General features: G+C 40.0%; 2 protein-coding genes across 12 annotated transcripts in view; both read right to left on the bottom strand.

Moving 5' to 3' along the window:
* Window positions 1-27,512, bottom strand: part of CLIP-190 (Cytoplasmic linker protein 190) — a 99,084-nt gene that overhangs the window by 35,838 nt on the left and 35,734 nt on the right. For 7 of the 11 annotated variants that reach the window (XM_087341855.1, XM_087341858.1, XM_087341853.1 and 4 more), the window contains exon 3: window positions 376-441. The exons of 1 other annotated variant lie outside the window; for it this stretch is intronic. In XM_087341855.1, the coding sequence (XP_087197981.1) occupies window positions 376-441 (66 nt within the window). Of the gene's footprint in view, window positions 1-375; window positions 442-6,614; window positions 6,840-27,512 lie in introns of those variants that run through there. 3 more of the 11 variants (XM_087341860.1, XM_087341857.1, XM_087341854.1) reach the window with 1 other exon arrangement.
* Window positions 14,816-27,360, bottom strand: LOC110827506 (organic cation transporter protein). Its single transcript, XM_087341862.1, has one exon. The coding sequence runs from the start codon at window positions 18,111-18,113 to the stop codon at window positions 16,485-16,487; it is 1,629 nt and encodes a 542-aa protein (XP_087197988.1). The 5' UTR covers window positions 18,114-27,360; the 3' UTR covers window positions 14,816-16,484.

Here is a 27,512-nt window from a genome sequence, read left to right on the forward strand (position 1 = left end):
AAAAACAGGCGCTTGTACAGAAAACGGTAAAAAACAGCACATGCTATGTCAAATCTAATTACTAGATAACAAAACTTAGATCAACACAGTTCTTACAAAAACACCCAAGCATAAGTGAATAAAGTACTCCACACCTACTTGAAGAACTACATTTGTGAAAGAAGATTCTTTTATCACTGAATACCTTACAAACTGCTGCTGGAAAAGTATCCATGGTTGTGGTGTCACTGCCGATCAATCACTGACAGCAGTTAATATGGGCTTTCCAGCCCTGATAAACATTCAGCTACATATCTACCGAGTTTAACTTACTCTTGCTTAGGCAGATCAAAATAGCTTGTGTTTTGTAACTGTAATAATAAAAAATATAATTACCTGTCAATTTCTTCTTTGGCGTGTCTTCGATTAATTTTGTGTTAGTGGTTGAGTTTGCTGCACCATCTGTAGAAGTGCAAACAAATAAAAATACAAACAAACAAAAACATAACCAAGCACTAAAACACACTTAAATTCAGAATAAAAAAATAAACTAAAACAACTCAAAGTTAAGATCACAAGTTGACACACATGCGGTGTTAATTACAAGACAGTAGTAATGAGACGGGCCGTCAAGGCTAACTCCATACGTAGCCTCCATGGAAGTAACGGGCGTCATCAATGTGGACTTAAGAAATAATCATTAACTACACCCGATATTCTGAATTCGTCACATGCTAGAGAAATAATGTACGTACAACAGGACACTGAATCAGTTATCTGCAGATTTCAAGTACCAGTTCGGAACGAGGTAATATAGTCTAAAGAGTTCTCACTGAATTCAGCATACCCCGAAAACTAGTTACCTAATAAACGTATTTAAATGAAGACTTTGGTACAGTCCACATTTGTGTACTGCATTTCCCAATCAGAATGGTATGAAATTTGATGCTTTATCACCATTCCTTTTCAACGTTGCTTTATAATAAGATATTAGTCAAGTACAGGGAAACAAAGAGGGACACATCAGTCTCTGGTCTATTCTGATAGTGATAATTCATTGGGCCAAATATAAATACGATGAAACACAGAAGATCTATTAGATGCTGGTAAGGAAGGTAGTCTAAAGTTAACACAGAGAAAACTATGCTAAAGTTCATGTCTTGTCACCAGACAACATGATAGATATGGTACCTAATCTGTCCTTTAAAATTGTGAAATTAAAATATTTAAAAAATTCGATAAAATAAAAATTTCAGTCACGAAGAGATGAAGAGCGGAATAAATTCGGGGAGTCCTTGTTATATGGCAACAACGGCGGAAAACGGAACTAGCGACCGCACAATTCTATTCAACAGTCAAGGACTGATATCAGCGTTTTCATAGAGATAACCATTGGCCTTTGTCGGTATATAGCATTCAGTTCAAGATCCTTTGCCTTTCCGTCTGCTGTCTAAAAACCTAAATACACCGGTTGTGCAACACTGCTCTAGAGCACGTAACAAAGGTACAGCCGCTGGAAGTTTCCATTCTGACTAAACGTAATGAAGTCTTCTCGGGTGATCAGTCGTCAATAACGAGTTTGAAGTACAAATAATCATGACATAACACAATCACCTTTCTTTTTTCCTTCGGTTTTCCTTTGTCAACTGTTGGCTACCACCCCTGCCCCCCCCCCCCCAAGATGGAGGAGAGACATTTTCCAAAACGTTGGTAACTGAAACTGACATACGGAGCAAGTTAGCCCAGCGGCATGAACTCCTTAATTGTATAGACCATCATCACCGTCTCCTCACTCTCCATAATTTTTTACATCAACCAGTAGCATTTGACGTCGTTGGAGCGTCGTTAAATAACTAAATATGTAACGCGTATGGACGATTACGGTAACATCGAACGGCCAAATCTCATGTCCTCTTCTTGTTCGGAAGGCCATCTGCATGCACTCAACAGAATGAACTACGTATAAACTTTTATTGTAAATCTGTTTCCTTAGCTCAACCACAAACCGGAGTCGTGAAGACGTTCAATTAAGATTTGCAGATAAATTGATTCTACCTGATATGGAATCTGCCCTTGGATCACCAAATCGGCATGTATGAGTCACCCACCACGCATCTATTAAACTAGATTTCAGAATTAATCGCATTAAGTCTCCTCAGACACTTTCCTTTTGAATGCCAATGTTACATAAACCAGAATAATTTCACGTCTTCAAAACTTTGTACATGATGATTACAGTAATGAACGAGTCCTGGCCAATATATGAAGTGCAGATCCATCGGGGAGGGAGTTTTTCAGTAACATGTAAATGGCGTAAATACGAGTACAGTAAACACGTTACTGGGGATACTTCAAGTGCCTGAGCACCGCGGGTTCAAACTTTTCGTTGGCTCGATCTATATACATTCGGTAGGACTCCTTGGATAAGGGATCGACCCGTCGCAAGGCCTCTACCTGTACACAGGACAGCACGACACAACATCCATGGCTTGAGTGGGATTCGAACCCACGGACCCAGCGACCGCGCGGCACTGCGGACCCCAAACACGTCACTAGAATGTGAAAAGACGAAGCATAGTCTAATATAGCAACATGACGGGTTTTAGACAGTGATGAGAGTGAAGCTCTCCGGCGCCTCACTCTCACTGGAAGAAGATTGGGCAATTTCTTGTCTACCTTGAAGGCAGTAGTTCCTTTATTGCAATGTTTTTGTGTTCGAGACAGAAGCAAGCGAGAAAAGAAAAGTCGAATAACTTGTTCTCTCCACACCCTCCTCATGGAAGTTACTTAAAATAATCAAAACAGTTCTCCTTCCCTTCTATAGAAATGACAGCAACCACGTCCGTTTAAAGTACGTGGCGAACGTAACTTAATTGCAAGTCTCAACCGTCCATGCCTTACGGTACAATTAACAATTCCTGGCTGTTGTCCAAATATATACCGCACCCTAACAGCTATCGTTATTCACCTCATTATTTCTTTACTTCAAGATTATACGTTTTTATACGGAAATCAATGCATTCAAACGCAAAGATTGGATTTTTAACAACTATCACGGCCTTATAAGTCGCGATGTAATGACGGTAAAATAAAACTCGAGTTACATCTAAGCCATTATGAACTAATTCACAAACGTGTTTGTTCTGTCACATATCGAAAAAGAGATAAAAAGTACTTGAGCATTAAAAGCGTGTTCTAACGCAGTCCATTAGCAGACCGTCATTCATACATAATGTGACTCTCTCACAACTAATTATTAGTTATAAGCGTACAATGGCACTGTGTAACCTGATAACTGGTTTTCGATGTACCTCTTCTTATGGTTCCCTTATAAATTATGTCTGTATATGTGAGATTTCTGGACACAAGCCTAAGTAAATACCATCGCGTAAGGCTACAGGGACACTGGAATTATATATGCGCTTTTATGTTTACAAAATTTCTTACAGTTGACTAAGCTATTGTAATTTTAGAGGTAAATTCAAGCTCCATAAAACTGATGCACTGTTGCCACATGCGGGCTGTGCGCTACAGCAGGTTTCTACAGAGTACACCGTTAATCGTTAGACTGGATCCGGCAGCTGACACGGCACGCTTATCGCAAAAACCTGCCGCGGTAGCCGGTTATCCACGGCCCGTTTCTTCCGCTGTAGTCTAGCTTACCTTATTTTGTAGAACTGTCTCGAAATGACGACCCTCTGCTTCTAAGAATGCCTAACATCGTGAAGATATGTTCCTAGACACAAGTGGAAGCCGCTGTACGGGAATAGCAAAAATGTCATGACTAATATTTTCTTGAAGTTCTTCCGAAGTGTGCGGATTGTTCAAATGTACTTTTTCTTTCAGCGTGTCCCACAAATAAAAGTCACAAGGATTTAATTCGGGTGATCGCGAAGGCCAAATCCTCGACTTATAACTCGTTCGCCGAAGACTTCATGCAATGCATGTCTTCTTCGAGATTTGTTTTTGGCCAGCACCGATCCCGCAGAACGTAATTTTGTTACGATATTGCAGATCGTTGCTTTACATGGCAATGTATTGTCAGAATACTTCCTACGAAACTTTCTACGGCATTTCTTCCACGAAGAATGCTGTACAAATGTTTCTTAATGAATCATTTCTGTTCAAAACATACTTCATTTTCGAACTCTGTATTTCACAACACCGTGAACTGTACTTGTAAGAATCTCAAGGACAACTAATCATGCTAAACACGCAGCGCTATCGAGCTATGCCAGCAAGCATCGAGGGACTGTCGGCCAGCAGTGGGCACGCGTGGGCGAACAGTTTTCTAGCCGGTCGGCCTACTGATAAATGGGACTTCCTGTAGAACAGTAGCACAATTCATTAATATATGTATTAATTACACAATTCCTCTGTACATGTCGGTGTGTGTGTGTCTGTCAGTCTACAGGCACTAGATATGGCCGTTGGTCATATGAGCAATCTGTATTCTACAAAAGGCCCATTTTTCAGGTTCCGTTTATGTGGAACTGAGTAAGTCAACTACCCGAGTCTTAAAGCTGCCTCCCGATGTAACATAATGCCGTTGACTTGTCTGCAGGCCCGACGTATTATCATTCAACAGTAATTCAGAAATTTGTTCAGACAATGATCGGGTTTTATCAAGTTCATTTCGTAATATTTAGGAACGTGAGGCAGTTCAGACTTCACAAATTCGTATTTTGATTATGCAGTAAGACTTGAAAAAGATATCAACGGCTAATTGAAGGTACTATTCTGGGGTTGCCTGGAGGGACTGAAGAAAACCAAGAAAACCTCAGTCACGATAGCCGGTCCGAAACTTGAACCCTCGACCTCGCGAATAGTAAGTACTTAAATACTGAAGCGATTTTCATAAAGTTCGACATCAAAGTAAATTCTCTTTTTAATTATCTAATTTAATTTCAGGTTTAACAATATGGTGGCCACGAGAAACTTTTAGACGAAGCGCAAATGTAGGTTACTCTGCATGCTGAAAATCTGTGTGGTGGCTGACATGAGACCGCACGACACCGGTGCATTTCCATTATAAAACGAAAAATGATAACATGACACTGTGAATATTGCATTCTTTACCGGCTTCGCTACAATAACTTGGAACAAGCGTTCACAAATTGGAATGATGAACACAAATTGCACAAACAATTCTCCCTGGGTCTTAAAAATACCATCATGGAAAGTTGGGCTCTTTGTTTTAAATGTTTTCGCCTTTCGAAGTTAAAATTATGACTTTAAGTGGTTCGTTATACCTTATTTCCGCTTTTCGTTAATAAAATACGACCGATTACAGATTCCACCCAAGCAATACGAACGAGTGAGGCACATAGGATTTGAGGTATTCACGGCGGTGGGTCTGAAGATGGCTGTCTTCTGCAGTCTGGTAGAAGTTTACCGACGTTTCAGATCACCCTGATGATGGAGGCAGCAAGGACCTCTAAAACGTCAGTAAACTTCTACCAGCGCAAAAACTCGGAAGACAGCCGTCTTCAGTGAGGCACGTTATTCAACTAGGAACCCTTTAACCAAAATGTTTTACGTTAACAATTCCTGACTTCTGGGATGTTGCGCCGTGTAGTCTGATAGAAATTTACCGATCCAGAAGACAAAATCTTCAGACTCACCGCCGTGACAACCTCAAATCCTATTTCATGTTAACTGTGTTAGCCCGGCTAACACTGAGAACCGAAAAACAAATGTCTTACTTTCGTGGTTCTGTGGCACTCCATATACTGTAACCCAGCGGAACTGAACTGTGATAAAGTGCATCGTTAGCCAGCTCGTCACCCAGGCTTGCAGACTGTATTTTATTTGCAATATAAAAGTAATTGACTTCTGATGCAAGTTTATAAGCGGCAGAGTTCAACTTCTATTTTTAAATTAACACCGCGACACTAGATTTACGCTGAACGGAGTGGTGTCTTAACACTACTGAAGCGTTTGTACACGGAAAAGAATGCAACTGCTGTAGACTACCTGTTCGTACCAATTAACAGTTCGTCTTCATATGCTTAAGAATAATGCAAGAAGCATTAAACCACATCACAGTAAGTATTGTGTCATCCAATTATAAAGAGTTCTGACGGTGGTGGATTACACTTAAAATGATTCACTATCTTAACTTTTTCCATTGTCCTTGTTTGAAAGAAACAAACCACGACGTTTCGGAAACTGGCTCTGTTTCCGATTTCAGGCGAGAGGTACCTACTCAGTTGGGTCCGTTAGATAGAGCTAGTCTCCATCACTGGACATCTGTCATCCAACTGTCTCAACATATCCACCTGGGTACAGGTCTTGTCAGCAGATGAGATGGTAAGAATATGGCAGAATAAAAATCATAGGACCACTCTTAAAACTCTAAAAAAAAACGACTAGCAGCGAAAACGAAATAACTGACATTGAATCAAACAGAAAGGGGGGTGTTCAACCCCAGCCTATAAGTCGTCGTAGGAAATTAAACATTAACAGATAATAACCTCCCACTAGCGTGCTCTGTGCGGGAAGATGATGTTTGTTTCAAACTTTTTTTAAAACAAATTAAAAATTAATTAAGCTGATAAACAACATTCAATAAACTACTGTGATATCGATCCATCACTCAACTAATTTTATCAACTCCCATCACTTGAACTTACCTTTATGACCAACGGGGTCCATATCGGCGTTTTGAACTACCACAGGCATTGATGCTGTCACGAACAATGACGAAGGAAGACTAATCGAGAATGACTTCAGCACAAGGATGTCAACTACTGAGAGGAATGAAGCAAGTACCCACCCTCCTACAACATAGGTGACTACTGATGGTTATGACCGCTGTTTTCAGCGTCCTCTGTCCAACTGACTGACTCACACTCGACGCAGCATCTCAAAACAACATACTATTACTTTGCCACACAATACTAACTAAACTAACCTTGGATACGGTTATGGACACATCGCGAAAGAGTTGCTTCGGTTCCTTGTAACCAACTTCGGTAAACTCTTGGAAGAACGACAAGCAGATTATTGTGTCCCCACCCAAATAAGACTACTTTCGGTCTGATGCTGGAGGCGCTTCAAGAAGCCAAAACAGGAATAAGAGGGAAAAAAGAATACAACATTGTTGACGATAAAACCCACGCCTCAAGGCTTTATTATGGTTGACGAACATCTTCACGCTTACAGCATACGATGTCCATTTAAAGTGATCCTGATGGTCAAAATGTTTAAGACAACCGTCTCCAAAGAAAGGTCACGAGGTTCATTGTCCTACAAGATGTCTCACAACACTGTCAAATTAGGTGTAAAGGCGGATTATTATCGGACCCATCTGAGTAGGTACATCTTTCCACTTTGTAACCTGAGGATGGAAGCAGATCCAGCTTCTGAAACGTAGTGTTCTTTTTAGAAACACAGACGATGGACATAGTCCAAGAATTTAGTGATCCCGGTTGTGTTCATATTTGCCTGGTTTAAACACATATTAACAAAAATATTCAATTGTCGGAACGAACGTTCCTGAAAACGAAGTCAGTGACTTACAGCTAAGGTTAGCATAACTACTACTACAACATAACTATAATTTTAATTCTGCATAAAAATTACGCAAACATGAACCATCAAAGCATGTTTTACTAAATGATAATGCTGTACAAACATATTATCAATTCCAATGTTCAAAGCAACATAAACGACCCTTACATATTTTATCATGGTCTTATACGTATTAATTCTTCTGAGTCAGCGTCACTCAGTACACTGTACAAAACACACAATTTTTTCTAACGCTTACCATGCACCAACTGATTTAAATCAGATTACACTTCTTGAACTCGTTCAATACGAATCGGATTCTACTAATAACAGCAGCGTCTCGCAAACGTGATGTTCTGTACTCTGCGTTTATCCAAGTTACCGCGTCTCACTGTACCAATGGGACCAAATGATAGAACGGAGAACCGATCTAATTTCTCTTTTCCGTCAACAGCAACGTAAAATCATAAGGTAGTAATGAACAACAATTCTTTTATTTTTAATACATCCTGTCGGGTGTATTAAGAAATCCGAGAAGCACATAAACATACCCCCGGTCCTAAGTTGGAGGCTTCATCTCCGATTGCACTTAGCGGTAACGGAGTGAAAGCAGTTTACGAAAGTTCTCAAGGCGGTAAACATTTCGACATTGGTCTTCTGGTCTTCAGCCTTGAAGTTGGGGGCAGTATGTTGACATCTACCTACACGTCCATGCAGCGTTACAATCCAGAATGCCAACATCGACATAAAAGTAGTTTAGTTTAATTTAAAATGTTACGAAGAAAGTGTCAAGCGAAGAACATGACGTTCCGCTTGTTTTCATAAGTGTCTGGCCTCTATTACCTCGTAGGGAGTCAATGTTATGTTTTCCACCGAGGATGTCTGAAACAAATTCTGTCGAATATTAAGTTGTGACAACTTACCCCAGCTAGATTTCAGCAATGTTTCAATGTTAGCCGCATTAATCAAATATCTACAAAAGGCCTATTTGAAAACACTGACAATACGATGTCTTTCAAACATAATGTATTCCATTACTGCAAATGATAGGCACAGTAGACAGAAGGCACCGACCAAGCATATGGCAAAGTTGCAACACCCGAAGACTAGATTCTGGACACACCCGGTTTCGGATCTCCACCAACTATTATGGTATCCTCGGGTTTATCGTGTTTTTCCCTAGCCTCTTTAGAAGATTGTCGGTAAACGCGGCACACGCAAATGCCTGATTTCAATTCCTTACATAACATGGACGACCATATTCCTGTCCCATTCCACACTACACAGCATTTGGAGCTGAAACAATGTCGTTGAATAAACTAACACGCAGCGAGAGTAAAGTTAAATTCGCAGAAACATGGTCGAACAACACAGTTGCCTGTATCTGGCCGAAGTGTGGTGAAAGCATTCTGAAACTGACTGTACTCATCTTCCTAGTCCAAAGCCTCATACTTGACAACGTGGGTGTGCTTGAAGAATTAATCTGAAGATTGGGCCCTGGAAGCCAGATGTTTACCGCTCCCACAACTTTAACTGCCTGTATTCCGACACCAACCAAGTACCGGGTCAGACGAGGTGAAGCCCCAATGCATCTTAAGTAGCCTTTCTGTGTACAGGCCGTTGAAGCTACTTCGTGATCCAAGTGACGGAAAATTAACGTTATGAACTGTGACCTACCATTTACTGAAAGATCCTCCTTTTGTAATTATTATTATTATTATTAAGTGTTCTGTCTTACGACAGGTCCATTGCTCTGCCCAAAAAGAGCTCTCCAGTTTCCCCTATTCTCGGCTTCTCGTTTTAATTCCTGGAACGTCATCTTCTTTCCTTGTTTAAGGTCGTCGGTTAGCTGTATCAATCTTCTTCCTAGTCCTCTCTTTCCTTTTGTAATAACACACAAAAATGCTACCGTTTCATTGGTTTTGAGAGACTAGAAATGCGTGAAACGTAGGTTCGAAAGGATGAAGAAACTTTTACTATTCTGGTGTCTCCAGGCATGGGTAACAGAATAATACCAAAATGGATCTTAAGAAAATAATATTGAAGAGTGTGAGCTGGGTTCATTTTGCTGAGGACTGAGACGGTTATGAAGACAATAAGGAACCCTCGTTTGCGGGTTCTTCAAACACCCACAACAGTGCACATCACTCATTTTTCTGATCGACAGAATATTGCACTAATGAATACAAACGCCATTTTCGTCCCCATGACGAGTCGCCTTGACAAAGAGACAGGTCAAAGGCCTGTCTTTAATGTCCTTCATACAGGCAGTAAGTAACACTAGAAATCGCCAGTAGCCTGGTAATTATAGGCCTGTCCATCGTCAGTTGCATTTTGTTCTACTGACAGTTGAATTCATGTTCCAAGCCTTGCATGGCGGAAGAACGTTACACAAAATACGGACGCCGTGGAGCCATGTCCTAAGGATCCTGCTGGTCGTTCAGCTCGTAAAAGTCTATCTGCCTTTTATGACACTAGATCACACTCACTGTCATCCAGAACAGAATATGCTGTAAAGAAATGTTTCCGAATCGGTGGCTCGCGGGCAGCGGGCCGCTGCCGGTTGGCAAATTCTACTTAGCGTTTTATTTTTTATAGCATAGTATCAATTGTAATTAATTTAATTTTCATTGTAACAACTTAACGATATGGGAGTGTTTTCTCATAAATTATTTCATAGCCTACATATACAGTTTACAATTACGAATGTGAGTTTTAAGTGTTCAATCGAGCACAATGTGTGTTCTGGTTCGAACCAACGAATCCTCTTCCGTAATTCTCTAAGATCGTTGGGTAAGGGTGGGTGGTAAACGTGATCCTTAATGTATCCCCACAGGGAAAAATCTGCTTGTGTGAGATCCGGTGAATGAAGTGGCCAAGCGATTGGACCTGCTCGCCTAATCCATCGACCTGGGAAGTAGAGATCCAAACATGCTCTGACATGAAGATTTCTGTCTTCTGGGTTATTGCGCTGTGTAGTCTGGTCGATGTTAACCAACGTTTCAGAGGTCATACTGCCTCCGTCATCAGGGCGATGAATATTCATCGCCCTGATGACGGAGGCAGTATGACCTCTGAAACGTTGGTTAACATCGACCAGACTACACAGCGCAATAACCCAGAAGACAGAAATCTTCATATTCACCGCTGTGAGAACCTCAAGTCTTACATGCTCTGACATCTGTATGGAAGTGAGGAGGTGCACCATCTTGCTGAAATTGAGTTGCACTTTTCGTTGGTTCGAACCAGAACACACATTGTGCTCTTTCCTCGCCACTATTGTTTTTTCCACAATTCACAAGCGCTCTTAGCGGCAATGTGAAGAACTACAACAAACAAACGAAACTTGAGGTTACGCTCTACAGATATCTGCCGATATCAGCACATTCTGGCTGCAGGTAACGCGGTTACAGTTCTCCAAAGTCGTTCAGCTACTTTTGACTTACCCTGTACAACGTCGAATGACGGGATTATAAATAAATTGGAAGGGTATGGAATTAAGCGGTCGTGGCCTAATTTAAGATACCATCCCAGCACCTTATAGAGGGACTGAGGAAAATCACAACAACCTCAGCCAGGATATCTGGTCAACAGGCAGAGATCTGAACCAGCAGCTAAAACGATGAAGTCAATTAAAACCGACAGCCTCTTTAAGGCTGTTCCTCATTCAAGATGTGGCTACTAATTCACCAACATCAGCGGATCTGAAACTTTTAATACCAGGCGCCACATTCACCTATTCTTATCCACTAGCGCGACGCCTGTTTATAATTAACGACAAGGAATTAAAAATGCGTAATAATTTATTATACTGCTATTAACTACTAATCGCAAAGCGCTTAACATATTGCTCAATTTTCTTTAACAATTGTTGTATCTATTATTGTTATTAACTGTTCAGTGCAACTAAAAAACTAATTCGAGCGGTAACTATACAGTCGTCATACAGATTAAACAATATTATAAAAAAATGTACGCGGCAACACAAAACATCGGTGGGGCGTGGGATACGAAAATCTTACCAACATCATTTCTCCCCTTCTGCAGATGCAATGTAATACATGGTGGCGCACGAGATGTTGAACCATTTGTTCTTCATTTTTTGGTCGTACTATTATAACGAGATATTTCAAACTTCGCGCATAGATGCAGTGATTTATGGAAAGTCCTCTAGGGTTGAGCACATATCAGTTGGTTAAGATGGCTGTCTTCCATCAGCATCCTGAAAGTCTGGCGGAACTCAGAGCCTGTATCATGCAAGTCTGCAGCACAATCGATGAAGATCTGTGTCGACGAGTAGTGCAGAATATGAACGTTCGTCTTGAAGAGCTAGTGCGACAAAACGTTAGCCACATTGAACATGTTCTCCGTTAATACTAAATCTCCATGCTTTTATGTTTCAAACTTTATGTAGTTTGTAAACTTATGTGGTGTAATATTGAATTAAACCTAAATATAAATAGTTCAACATCTCGTGCGCCATCCTGTATATCCAGAACCATCTTCACCAACGTTGGATGGTAGCTCCAGCATCCTACTGCAGTGTTGTAGCTAAACTGCAGTGTTTCAATGTTCAAATGTAACTATTTATTCTTTAGTGATGACTACCACACGGGTTTCGCCTAACCAGTTCCCATTCTCACCGAATGTAACCTACCCTTCTCCCCTAACCAGGACTGTAAAGGTTCTTCTGTATCTCACAGATGCAAATGTTGTTGGCTGGTCCACTTCTTTGCTTGCAAACTTGTATCTATATCATTTGAACCTGAGTGACTAAACTAGTAACATTAAAGCATCTTACATGAACTGTAGCTGGAATACAGATGCTCTTATTGCGTTATTAAATTACTCAATGTCACACTTCAACGTCACTGCACTCTCTATTAAGAATACTACGTAGGAAGGTGAACTGGATGTTTAGTTAAGTGGCGGATACTCATTGGTACACACAGCGAGTCCACGTTGCCTAGCCCACAAACGCTTCTACGCAGGCAACTATATTAGGCAACTGTCCTGTTTACGTAATGGAAGAACGAGTGATACAAATACGCTACACTTTAAATGTGAAGTTTCTGTAGGTGGGAGGTGACAGCGTAACCGGTTTAAGATTACAGATGAATTTGGTTCCATATTCCGGAGCAGGAAATGTTTCACTTTACACAAGTTACATTGCTATACATTTATGACTGCATGAAAATAACGCAGTTCAATTTCTGCTGGTCATGTGAAGAAATGGAAAGTGCCCCCCCCCCCCCTTATTCTTGAATATCTACCCGCATTGTGAAGATAGATGGTTCTTCTTTCTTTTCTCTCCTCTCCCTGCACAGAAATGTTAACTGATACGATATATAGGCGTACGTAAGATCAGTAGCTCGTTAGATACTACAAGGTGATACTCAGCGTATTTTCTGACTGCAAGCACAACGCCCAGAAATCCTACTCAGACAATGAAACAATTTAAAAAGCCACACTGCTCAGATTTGACTAATTTCTTGGGCAACTTATAGGTGATCATAAGCCAACGTATAAAGTAAATTATAGCCTACTACACAAATTCTTGGCTGTACGAACGACAGTAATCTATGTCGGTAAGCGCTAAGAACAATAAACCAAAATCAATATAGGGAGGGGGAGGGAACAATCTATGATGGTTCCGAAGATGGGTGTCTTCTAGGTAGTAGCGTCGTATAGTGTGGTAGAAGTTTACCAACGTTTCGGAGGTCTTGCTGCCTCCATCATCGCCATGATGATGGAGGCTACTTCATCTATCTTTGTGCAAATATCCCCAGAAGTTTGTTCTCATACACACTCTACCTATATTTCTCCTTCAAAGTGAGAAACCAAGTTTCATAACGAAACAAAATATAAAATTACTGTTTTGTATACATATTTTTTAACCTTTCGGTTGTTAAGAGCTGGACACCGCCGTGAGGTGTACGAACGTTGCGTTTTCCTAACATACCCTGTGACAACACCTTCGTTCATGCACCACTATATTTATTTTGTGATGTTAGACCGCGAAATGTTACATTACAAGACACGAGCTGTACTTTTACTACTGTGCTGACAAACATGTTTGTTATGGGCTTGTAATGAACAAAGTTATTTGTTCTGTCAAAGGTCATCACTCTCCCCACCAAATTCACGACCATTCGGACTTCCCGTCTTTAACCTTTGTATCATATAGGCTAAAAAAGTGATAGTGGAACCACGGTTCCGGAGAATTTGACGTAAATACGTCTATACGGAAAGGAAGTTTATATATTGGCATTAATGTATGTAATGTAAAGTAATGTTATGAAATGTGAGGTAAGGTAAGGTAATGTAAGGTAAGGTAAGGTAAGGTAATGTAAGGTAAGGTAATGTAATGTTTTATAGGTAACAACAATGCTAAGCAAACAGATGACGTTTCCTAGGTAACAATAATGCCGAGTAAACAGATTACCTTTCCTAGGTAACAACAATGCTGAGTAAACTGATGATGTTTCCAAGGTAACATAACAATGAAGTTTGACATTTCCTAGGTAACATAACAATGAAGTTACACTTTTTCGTTCCACATTTTCGTTCCACTTTTTGCCGAATGACACTGACCCTAAAATATAGATGTATTTACGTCAAAAAAGACTGAATATCTTATGGGCTGTTCCTTCCATTACGGCCACCTTTATGAAAACAAATTGACGATAAGATAATAAGCAAGGAATAGATTTGACCGGACAATAAGAGTTCATCCATACTGCAATGACTGTAGTTTGTTTTAGCAATCACTGTTGAACAGTCTTGACGATATTTCGACATGAAGGACAAAACGCTAAAATTCATCGCTTGCAGTAAATTTATGTAGTACAGCCAGATTAAGGCCCATGATTTTACATGTCGTTCGCAAGCCTTGTTGTTGTTTTCTTGATAGTGACAGTAAAATACTAATGCACAGTAATCATTATATGTATAGAACATGAGCAGAGAATCATGGATAACTGTGTAATCATTAAGCCTCACGACTTCAAGTAACCGTCTCGTTTGTATTACCGAGTGCATGAAGTTACGAATTATGTGAATACTTAGTTTCTGCATAAATCGCCTATGGCAGTTACCAGAAAATCGCTCGTCCCTGATGACGTGTAAATCTAAAGTGGTACTTATATAACATTTCTATTGAAAAATGTAACAAAGCATGAATTAAAAATTAAAATTATCATTAATCTTTACAACGAAAGACGTGAAGCATTGATACGTAATTGCATGTATTGTTGCGTTGTGTAGTCTTTTGTTTCAGTGTATTGTTTCGCAAATCGTAAAATAGTAAGATCACGAGAAGAACAGTTTGTAGTTTTATTATAGAAATATGAGAATTTACAGTGTATGAATGATTCTGAAAACGGTTACAAATTTAGACTTGCTTTCGCAAATAAATTATATGACTTCCATTTTACAGTACACGAATGCCAATTCAACTGTTTTACACCACTGCTTGTAAGAAACAGAACATGTCTACAAAAATCAGGAAATTCATCAGTGATGGATGTCTTTAAATATCCAATATCACAAAATCTTAATACTAAGTACATTAGTACTCTCTTTCTAAACTAAAATGTGTCCACAAAGTCCCTTCGGGGTTTTGAAAAATTGTGGCGCGCAAACAAATTGAGCTTGCCACATGCGGTTTGCGGCAGACTACAGTGAAACTCTGAAAGTTATTTACTGACCTCAGTAGACCTCGATGTGGGCTCCCTTGGTAGCACGGAGAACGTCCAGACGATATTCAACCTCTTGCCATGTTCTGTGGAGCATGATAAAGATGGATCGGCAGAGGGGGTCAAATGGATTTTTTTCCTGTTAACCAGTTAACGGACTTGATGACCTGAAGACCCGTATCAGGAATGCGATCTCGGCTATTCCAGCGGTCACGCTCCATAGAACATGGCAAGAGCTCGAATATCGTCTGGATGTTCTCCATGCTACAAAGGAGCCCACATCGAGGTCTACTGAGGTCAGTAAAAAACTTCCAGAGTTTCACTGTAATATGCAGCAAAACGCATGTGGCTAGCTCAATCTGTTTGCGCGCCACAATTTTTCGAAACCCTGAAGGGACTTTGTGGACACACTGTACAACAAATCATAGAACTGACACTGTCTATTGCACTGAAAATACTTATAGTATATTGATCATGGCCAGTGTGCCATAGCTCACAAAATCCATCAACGTGCTCTGTACAGAGCTAACCATAAGTCTTGAGATGCTCAGGTCTACCTCTTAACATACAGAGTGAGTCAAAAGTATGTTTAGAAATTTTGTGTTCCTGTATAACATGTGGTTGCAAATGCGTCTTTTTAAAAATAATAGCCAAAAATCAGTTCCAATGTACGCCATTATTGCCAAGTATAAGGACAGGGATATTTATTTATAACAGAAGATGCTCAAACGTTGTTTCTCCATTTTCCACACATACAAGAGCACGACGTACACAAGTCTGACGGATTCGTTCGTACACACCAGGGTGTCCTCGAATCATCTGGCATTCATTCTGCACACGTTCCCATATGTCGTATTCATTGTTTATGGGTGTTGCATAAACGACGGACTTCAAGTGATCCCAAAGATAAAAGTCCAATGGAGTCAGGTCCGGCGACATCGGTGGCCGTGCTACTGGTCCACCGCTTCCAATTCGTCGCTGAGGGTACTGTTCTTAAGGATCACCAATATCAAGGTCCTCTTAGACGCGATGGAAGCATGTGTGGACCAATAAGCATGTCGCCAACAATTCCTGCCAAACGTTAATTGAAAATCTTTGCTGGAAGCTGGGTTCTCTTTGACATAAAGTAATTCATTGAAACTTATTTCTGACTATTATTTCGAAAATGGAACATTTGCGACCCCATGTTCATAAGAGCATTTTTTCTTATTTTTGATCCTGGAACACACGTACAAAGTTTGTAAACATACTTTTGACTTAGCCTGTATACAGTACTAAATGTAATTTGTTCCATCACTTGTTCTGTCGCTTGCCCAGGTTCTCAGCTTCTTCCACAGTGTCCGGCAATTTCTGGTCCAGAGTCTCGGGAATTAAGAGCATTAGCAACCCAGACGCAACAGATATGCCTCCAAATAGGTAGAAAGGTAGTGGCTTATAGATCTCTGCTAGAAGTGGAGTCTGGGGTGCAATGATGGAACCAACACGCCCCACCATTGAGCATGTACTAAGCATCGAATGTCGGAGTTCAGTTGGGAAGAGCTCAGCAGTGAACACGTACACCACCGTAAAGGCAATAGTGATTGCAAATTTGCCCGCCAAGAACACAATAAGTTTTGCTGTGTCATAATTATCTGGTATGAAGGCAAAAGCAATACAGATCACACCAGCAAAAAGTAGTGACACGCACAAGGAACGTCTCCTGCCAAATCTATCAGAGAAGAATGGGGTAACTGCATAGGCTGGAATCTCCACCAATGCTACCAGCATGAAGTTCGTGTACTTGTCACCTCCAATGGACACGGCAGAAAGTGACAGTCCAATATAAACGAAGGAGTTTGTGATAAAGCAGAAGGCACAGTTAATCAGTCTACCCAACAATATTTTTGATTTAAAAACTCTCTTGAAAGCATCAGAAGTAGACCTTTTCTGTACAGGATTATCTTCTTCTGTCTTCCCTTCGACAGGTGGTGTTTCAAACTTGCTAAAGTCTTGTTCAGACAGTTTTACTCCATTCATTCTTGCCGCTCTCAACATAATTGTTTTAACTTCTGCGGTCCTTCCTTGGGATTGAAGCCATCTCACAGACTCTGGCAGAATCCAGTAGTAGACAATGCAAAGTAAACCAGGTAAATATATGGCTTGCAGAATCCGCCAGTTTTTCACCCACATGGCGACGGCTGCCAAAAGCACCATGCCAATCGAATAAAAACAACTAATAACGGCTCCCCCAATGACTCGAGCGCTTGAACCAACTTGTTCCATGCCTAATATGAATCCAGAGTTGTAGATACCACCGCTAAACCCTGCCACTACAAACTCGAAGAACAGGAAAGCCTCGTAACACCACGCGGTGGAACGCAGTACGCCCAGCAAGCACGTCACTACGATGGACACCAGCAGCGTCGTCTTCCTGCCAACTCTGTCAGAAAAGTAGCCAGCAAGTGGAAAGCCGACAAATTGTCCAATGTTATTTACAGTTCCGACAATCGTTAATCTCCACTGCGTTTCAAAACATGAGGTAAAATTCCACTCATTTGCAATTGTCCGTTCCTCGGTATCGAACACCCAGTCACTACATTTTACCTTGCTACTGTTATCAAAAGTACCAGGTAAGCAGGAAGTTTCGTCGGCGGAAAATGAATTCCTTCGTGACAGATACTTTTCACAGGAGCTAGGCTTGCCATCTTCGTACGGCACGGCGTTGCTTAACCATTCGGGTTGATAGATTGCTTTTTCAGCATCGCATTCTGCGATACGGCACCTGTGTTTAACATTAGCTGTCGTGAAGGCGTAGCTTAGTCCAGCAATTGCAGAGTAGAATATGGAGAAACTTAAGAGTAAGTAAAAGAGACCCTGAAACTTCCCAAAGTGTCCCACTTCGTCCATCAACTTGTCCAGATCCAATGTTCCGTCAGCTGCCATCACGTATCACAAACTTTATACAACTCGTATACACTACACTCCTTTCCTACCGCAGCTTAATTACTGAAAATAATCCTATTTCAAGTGACGTATTCTCAAATATGCTCTCACTTCGACTTTATAACAACTGTGCTGCTTTACAGTACATAAGCGCAACAGGAACTAGCATGGAAACTGATAAATAGTATCCAATAAAGCTTAAACACACATTGTTGTAGTTTGTTTATTGTTTCTCTGCTCTACAACAAACAAACAACAATTATTTAACAACAATTAATCATCACACCATGGAAATGGCGCAAGTCAACAAAACACACGTACATTCATAAATAGAATCACATAACACTGAAAATCCCTTAACAGCAGCAAATGATGACCAACCAACATTGCTTATTAAGACACCAAATGGTTACTGACGAAACTCACACGCGAATGTTCGGTTGAGTTATGTTACTTCAGATCTAAGGTAGCCATATTGTTGTGATTTGTGAAGTATAAATCTTGCCGTCATTCTTCAGTTGATATAGATATTTTTAATAACACCCGTAATTATTTACAATCTGTCCTACATGGACATTCAGTAAATCTTCTGACAACGTCTAATGACGTGCGGAAGACATGTCCAGTGACAATCTTCCCTAAAAATTAACTAAACAGTGCGTTACTTTACAGCTTTCTTGTGGATCAATTTGAGTTAAATCCATTTGTGAGGTCTGATGGATTGAACCTTTTAAGTATCTTAACACATTGGCTTTTCAACAAGTCTGTGGCTGGTTGATTCGGCTGAGCGCTTAGTCTCAAGTGACATTTTTCACTGAAGTTCTTGATTTCCTCTTTCACGGAGGATATTTGAAGGTCTTGCTGAATAACCCAATTCGGTACAAACAATGGTGCGCTAACAATGATTCTCAGAACTTTGGACTGGAAGCGTTCAATCTTCTCAATGGAGATACTTGCCGTAACCCCAAAGTTGGCATAATTATGTCCAAACTGGTTTTAGAATTGCCTTATATATCAGCAGTTTGTTGTCAACTTGTCAGTTGGGAATTACGGCCTAGGATCCAGTACATTTGTCTGAGTTTTGGTCCTAATTGTAATATTTTTACCAGATGTTTCTGCCAAGTCAGGCGTCTGTCCAAGTGCAGGAAAAGATACTTTGCTTCATCTGATTGTGGCAGTTGATGATCGTTAAATATTACCTTTTTCATGGTGAACGTCACGTGAATGGATTTTGTTTCATTGGCCTTAATTCGCCAAATTTTCAACCAATTTTTGGTTTTATCAAGATTTTTTTGAAGTAGGTTGGAGGAAATTTTTGGGTCGCTATGGGAGGCTACAACGGCGGTATCATCTGCAAAGGTCGCTACTGTGGTTTGTCTTAAGGGGGGTTCACACGGAGTCGTGGACCAGGCGAGAACACGACCAAGAGGACCGGAGGTCGTGCTCACTACCGAGTGGGAACTAGAGGTCGTTGCACAGTTGGTAGTATACGACCTTGAAGACCACTCCGGCATGTTGGAGTGATCACGACCAAGTCAGTCGTGTGCCATTTTCAAACACCGTGAATCTGAAGGCGAAAAGAAGCATTTGCGAAGTCAAGTGGGAACTGGAGACGGGCGTTATTAAGCAGGTCGATTACGCAGGTCGTGTGACTCACTCAAATAGAGTAGTGTTCTCGCCTGGTCCACGACTCCCGTGTGAACCCCCCTTTAGTGTCGGCAAGTCCGCTGTATACAGTAAGCACAGGACTGGCCCTAGGACTCTGTCGTGTGGGTCACCTGATTCAATCGGTATGAGAGATGTTTGTTCTTCTTGATATTTCACAGAGGGGTATCTATCACTCAATTATGATAATTGTAGGGAAAATCCCGCTTTATTTTAAAGAGTGCCAGACTTTATCAAATGCTTTGCTGATGTCCAGAAAGGCAGCTGAACAATATCTTTTGAAGTGTAGGTCTTAGTTGATCTTTTTTACAACTTTGTGAACTTGTTCTATTGTGGCATGTTCCTGTCTGAAACCGACTTGATGGTCCGGGATCAATTTTTTTGACGTAAATACGTCTATATTTTTGGGTCAGTGTCATTCGGCAAAAAGTGAAACGAAAAAGTGGAACAATGGATTATCAACAAATAAACAACAATGGTTACCTAGGAAACTTCATCTGTTTTTTCCAACAAATCGACAATAATGGTTACCTAAGGAACATATATTTACTCGGCATTTTTGTTACCTAGGAAACGTCATGTTTACTCGGCATTGTTGTTACCTATAAAACATTTCATTACATTACCTTACATTACATTACATTACCTTACAGTACCTTACATTACATTTCATTACATTACATTCAGCTACCACAGACCCATCTTAAGCGTAACTAATTCAAGTTGAATAAGCAATGTCTTAATCAAACTTACCTCAATTTTAAAGCATGTATAAAGGAAATATTTAGAATAAAGTCAATATATAAACTTCCTTTCCGTATAGACGTATTTACGTCAAATTCTCCGGAACCGTGGTTCCACTGATAACTTTTTTCTATAAGTATTGGTTTTAGTTTTTGAAGCAATATTTTTCGAGTAACTTCGATATGATTGGTAACGGACTGATAAGTCGATATGATGTAATTTCTTTCGGATTTTTTTTCCAGGTTTTGGGATGAGAATTATCTGTGCCACTTTCCATTGATCTGGGAAGATGCCTGTTCTCAGTATTGCATTAAGAGGAGGGTCAGCATTTTCATTCCTTTTTCTGATAATTCTTTTAGAACTTTGCCTCTAATTAAGTCATATCCAGGAGCCTTCCTCGGATTCAAATTATCTTTATAATCATCTTAACATCATTTCTTTTGCTTTTCTTAATAGGCCAATCCAGCTGAAATGGAGCTTCTAAGAAGTCATGCATGGCATTGTCTTCTTCTGCTGCGAATGGTTGAAATACTTTTTCCAAGTGTTTTCCAAATGCGAAGGCTTTTTCTTGCCAATCCTGCCTCGTTTAATTTGGTGGCTTTCCATAACGAATAATTAGTGGCACTTGTAGCCGACAAATTTTTCAAATAATTCTGTATGGAGCCATTCATTAGATTATTCAACAATCGTTTTAGTTCTTTTGTTATAAGATTTAGCGTATTTTTTATTTGGTGATCTAGAGTTTTGTCATCGTTTTCTGATACATGTCTTTTCAGCTATTTTTTTGTTTTACTGACATTGGAAAATCTACTCCTTTTTCGGTGTCTTTTTGTTCAGGGGTTGTTTCCCGAGCTGCTTTCTGTATGTCGTTTGTGAATTGTTCGAATGTCGTTCAGTTTCTTTTCTGTTGTCAACGGGACATTAATTTGGAATCTCCTATCGATTATTTATCGGAAAAGTTCCCAGTTTGTTCTTTTATTATGGAGTGCTGTATATGAAGATCACAGGAGAGTGATCCGAAGATAGGTCCAGACAGGATTCTGCTTTTAAATAATTATTAGATATATCTTTCGTTATACAGGAGTCAATGACTTCAGGGATTTTTCTTCTATCTGTTGGCCAATATTTGGTTGTCCAGTGGATATTTTGTTTAGGTTGCAATGCCTGGCATTATAATCGCCACCCGCAATGAATCTGGCTTCGAGAGTCTGACAGAATATTTCAAATTGCTCTTTTTAATTACATGCTTCGGAGGACAACATGCAGCTGAGATTGTTATTGTTCTGCTGTTTTCTTCGACAACAATGCTTGTTGCTTGGAGGTGTTCTTGTTGATATTTCTCTAACTCATAATGTTTAATCTTGCTTTTAATGATGATTGCGTGCCTCCATGGGCTGTACCGTCAGGATGCGTAGTATCGTACATAGTGTAACGAGGAATTTTCATAAAGCTTTTGCTGGTGAAGTGTGTCTGATACAAGCAGGATGTCAATATTTTGATGAACAAGGAATGATTTTATTTCCGGGCTGTGCTTCCCAAGACCGCTGGCGGTCCAGTGGACTATTTTTAGATTCTGGGCCATTGTACTATTTTGGTGATGAGGGCTGTGATCATTTTTGTCATGTTGTTTATGCTTTCCACGACTACCGTCATCATTTGCTCCATTTTATCTATGGCTTGGGTGAGGAGGATTTCAGCCAGAGTTTGCTGAGTCGTGTTTTGTATTTGTTGCATTTGTTGAGTGTCTTCTCTAGAGATTTGGGCATAGGACCGTCCCTGTTGTACTGAAGGGGGTTGTATGCTTGTTTTCATGTTTATTTCTTGGTACTGTTTAGGTCTTAACGTTGGAAACTTTCGCTTTTGAACTTCTTTGTGAATTGTGCATTCTTTATAGTTCGCTGGGTGACTGCCTAGGCAGTTAACACATTTAACATCACTGTTTGTGGCTTGTTTGTTACACTGAGATGTATTATGGTCCCCGGTGCATTTGACGCATCGGAGTCTTCTGTAGCAATACCGCTTTGTATGTCCGTATCTCTGACAATTTTTTTATTGCATAATTTCAAGTGTTTGATGTGGTGGTTCTATTATGATTTTCGTTCTCACGAGGAATTCTATTTTGTATATGTTCTTGTTAATGGGATTTTGTTTTAATTCCACGATGAACATTGGTAACGGAGCTTTTGTGACTCTGTGTAAAACGTCGGTAACTCAGATCGCTTCATGTCCATGCGTGCGAATTTCCTCTAACAGTTCTTCTTTATCCGCTGAGTGATGTAAGTTTTTAATTACCGCTTTGAATGTTCGATCCAGTTTATGTTGATAGGAATGAAATTCAGCAATTTTCTTCTTTAGTTCTGTTATTACATTGTTGTAGTTTTCAATTCAGTTTCTGCGTGTCCTGAATTTTCATCTGCCAAATAAACATTCCTTTGGTGGATTACGTACAAAACAGATTCCTTGGGCGAAATCCAGAGTAATTATACCAAGCCGTACGACCTGACGACATTTACAAATCACGTAACAATCATGTGCCATATTTCATACATCACACGTCTAGGTCAAAGTAAAGACAATAACGAAACATGACAAAGACAGAAGCCTGCGTAAACAAAAGAGGTACATTCTACGTATCATATCTTTTATCCTGGGCAACGCCTGTAGCCCTTTGGAGATGAAAGATGTTCTGACGTCAAAATTAAGGTATGCGGTAGCCTCATAACAATTATAAATTACAGCGGCTGTAAAATCAGGAACGCCCTTACTGCCTGAATAACATCACCTTTACTACGTAATATAAAATTAAATCAGAGTAGGTCGTGCCAAGGTCTTTTCAATTAATACACAGTAATTCAACATACTCGACAAACAAGCTTGATTTTAACACATACGTATATCTTAACGCTCACTCTTTCCAAGAGTGCAAATTCTTGAGGGCCACATTCAGCTTCCTTTTACTTTTGACGTAAATACCTCTATACGGAAGGGTCATTCGGCAAAAAAGTGAAAGGAAAGCGTGGAACGAAAATGTGTAAGATCCGTATCAACAAATCGACAACAATGGTTACCTATGGAACGTCGTGTTTACTCGGCATTGTTGTTACCTAGGAAAACGTGTAAGATCCATATCAACAATGTGTAAATATGGACCGACAACAATGGTCAGCTTGCGTGCATTGTTATGTTACCTAGGAAACGTCATCTGTTTACTCGGCATTGTTGTGTTACATTACTGCCGTCAACAATCCGCTTTCGTTATTGCGGAAAGAGCTGAGCTGTGAATCGCTTGTAGAAGAAGTGGGTCGTAGACTAGATAATTTTGCAATTACATTACATTTCATTACATTACATTACATTCAGCTACCTTCCTTTCATTGTATTTATTGCTTAAATATAAGTTAAATACAGAGACGTATTTACGTCAGATTCTCCGGAACCGTGGTTCCACTGTCAATTTTTCACTATACTGACTACCTATTCTTTTTTATTTTGACGTAAATACGTCTATAAGGAAGGGTCATTCGGCAAAAAAGGGGAACGAAAAAGGGAAACGAAAAAGTGTGACCTGGTTACCTAAAAGCGTCAATCGTTTACTCGGAATTGTTGTTGCCTAGCAAACGTCATCTGTTTACTCAGCATTGTTGTTACCTAGGAAACGTTACATTACATTACTCGGCATTGTTGTTACCTAGGAAACGTCATCTGTTTACTCGGAATTATTGGTACCTAGAAAACGTCATCTGTTTACTCGGCATTGTTTGTACCTATAAAACATATCATTACATTACCTTACATTACAATACATTACTTTACATTACATTCAGCTACCACAGACTCATCTTAAGCGTAACTAATTCAAGTTGATTAAGCAATGTCTTAAACAAATTTATCTCAATTGTAAAGCATGTATAAAGGAAATATTTAGAATAAAGCCAATATATTAACTTCCTTTCCGTATAGACGTATTTACGTCAAATTCTCCGGAACCATGGTTCCACTGTCAATTTTTTTTATTTGGATTGTGGTCTTTTGGGATGTGACGCAATGTAGTCTTGTGGATGGCTGCCAGCGTTCCGGAGGAACGTATCGTCTGTACCTACAGGGTTATCGATGACCTAGGAGACCACACTCCACAGTTCGACTGCCGATTAAATCCCCGCATCCTCGAAGATGGAAGCCTTGTGGGTTGTTGCGCCGTGTAGTCTGGTAGAAGTTTGCCGACGTTCCAGAGGGCGTCGCCCTGATAATGGAGAGAAAGCAACAACCCAAAAGACAGCCGTCTTCATACCTGCCGCCATGAGAACCTTAAATCTCACCCCTGCTTTAACATTTAAAAACTTTGCATTCCGTCAAAGCGTTCGTATTTTCAGTTTACTTGTGAGAATGTAGAGCAATTTTCCTGAAAATCTTCAACTGAATGGACCTTGTAAAGAGATGTATGATGTTTAAAGAGGTACGAGCTGAATTTGTAAATATGAACTTATTTAAACGCTCTTCGGTCTTTAGAGGGTTAAATCAGTTCCTCGTGAGCTGAATATAAACTAGTCTTCTTTTAGTGTATGAATAAATTTACGTCCAGGTTAACATTTGTTTGTCTTTGCCGCTCTTTCATATTGAAAACTGTATTTAAACGTATTTACAGACGTGCTTCTTAAGCAAGACACATTCAACAAAAGTGTCAAGTCAGTTTGGCTGTGGTAAGTGGCCTCTGATTAAGTAGCATAGTACAGTGGAAATCTAAAAATCATTAATTAGTGCCGAACGTTGTACTGTGAAGGTCGCCACCATTGCTTTACGTTACGCAGTTCTGCGAATTAATCCGCTAGGTGAGCTGTAATATTAAGTGTGCATGTTTTATGACTTTATCTGAGCAATGCCTATAAATTGGTCACAGTGGCAATCTTAGTAATCCACTCGATTTCACAAATCGTTTTCACCCTTACAGCGACAACTCCGTAAATCTCTTCACAAACGTGCGACGCGTGCTACAACAACAAACGTTCTTTGGTCCTCGAAATATGTGTGCTGGGGTATATTATGAGGAAAGGGTCTAAAAAGAGATCGATTGTTTTTTAAAAGTGCACGTTACTTTTAGGTTCAAACAAATTGTTAAAATATTCCGTTCTTTCTTCTGATCATCATACCGAGTGGTTTACAGCCTTTTGGCCGTTTCTCGCATCCTAGGCACCTAGGATTTTTCCCCTTTCTCAGAGTAGCAGGTGGCAAGCCTGCTGCCTCTTTCTTCTCCAAAACAAAAACAAAAATTGTATTTTTTTGTATTATGCATTATGTGCAATCGTGTAAGGTCGCTTTTGTGAATGCAATCGTCAAACTCTGATACCATGTCACTTTCTGCGTTATTACGGTGCTACGTGGAAGCAAGCTTTGATTATAGATCCCCCACTTCATTGTGTGCTTGCTTGACGACAGCATGTTTTGTCATAATATTTACAGTGTTCTTATTTTGACGTGAATACGTCTACAAAGAAGGGTCATTTGGCAAAAAAGTGTGACGAAAAGGGAAACGAAAAAGTGTAACCTGGTTACCTAGGAAACGTCGTGTTTACTCGGCATTGTTGTTACCTAGGAAACGTCAATTGTTTACTCGGCATTATTGGTACCTAGAAAACGTTACATTACATTACTCGGCATTGTTGTTACCTAGGAAACGTCATCTGTTTACTCGTCATTATTGTTACCTAGAAAACGTCATCTGTTTACTCAGCATTGTTGTTACCTAGGAAACGTTACATTACATTACATTGCATTACATTACTTTACATTACATTCATCTACCACAGACCCATCTTAAGCGTAACTAATTCAAGTTAAGCATTCAAGCATTTTTGTTACCTAGGAAACGTCATCTGTTTACTCGGCATTGTTGTTACCTATAAAACATTACATTACCTTACCTTACCTTAAGTGTTACTAGAATCCCGTGAAATATATTTCGAGTATTTGAGTGTGCTGAGAACAGGCAAAAAGTAATTACTACCAAAACGTAACTCGAATGCAGACACTGCTACACTACACTACACTATCTTAAGACGTGTTACGTGAAGCATTATACAGAGTGTCCGAGAAAGAGTGCACACATTTTAAACAATTTTTATTTAGTAAATAAACAGAGCTAGGAGAGTACAGTTTTCACCACACGAAATAGCAACTCAGAAAGTATATTTCCCCTCCACCGTTCTCCACTTCATTGTACTTCGATCTGAGCTCCCTTTGTTGTTCGCACAATGTCCATCCGGTATTCAAAAGCCCGGAAAACGTTGCCACATATTTGAGGCGTGATTCCTTCCACAGAATGAACGATGCGGTTTTTCAAATCTTACAAACAAATTACTCGTGTGCGGTACACCTGATCCTTTGTGTACCCCTAAAGGAAGAAATCCATAGGCGTTAAATCCGGCGATCTTGCAGGCCATGCAACTGGTCCACCTCTTCTAATCCATCTTGCAGAAAACGTTGTGTGCGGAAAATAATGCCTGAGTTGCTGTTTCATGTGGTTAAAATTGTACTATCCTAGCTCTGTTTATTTTCTAAATAAAAATTTGTAAAATGTGTGCATTCTTTCTTGGACACCTGTATATATGATTAATGATGCCGCTGCCATTTCTAAATCAACTGTGTACAATAAAATAATTCTTAATTATTCGAATAACCTTTTGGTGTGTGACGTAAAGGGCTCGACTACATACACGCTAAACTACAGTAAGCAACTTATGTCCTTCAACAATTACATATGCCTGAACGTATCCACTATCGAGATTACACTTGTCAGAGGTTTAATAACATTTGGTAGACATATTACGCCACAGTTTAAAATATTTATGCGACATATGAGATTTGGAATGATGTAATTATATAAGTCCCACAAAGGGCAATGACAAACACACGGCTCGCTCGTGTAATAATCCGTGGCGTAACAGCCCTCTGAGAACCGGACGCCACTATCCATCACCCTCTGGGCAGAGGCGTCAC

The sequence above is a fragment of the Zootermopsis nevadensis genome, unplaced genomic scaffold (genome assembly GCF_977971745.1).
Source record: "Zootermopsis nevadensis isolate Lab colony 2312 unplaced genomic scaffold, Znev_1.0 Znev_ptg000094l, whole genome shotgun sequence".
In the NCBI taxonomy this organism is placed as follows: Eukaryota; Metazoa; Arthropoda; class Insecta; order Blattodea; family Termopsidae; genus Zootermopsis; species Zootermopsis nevadensis.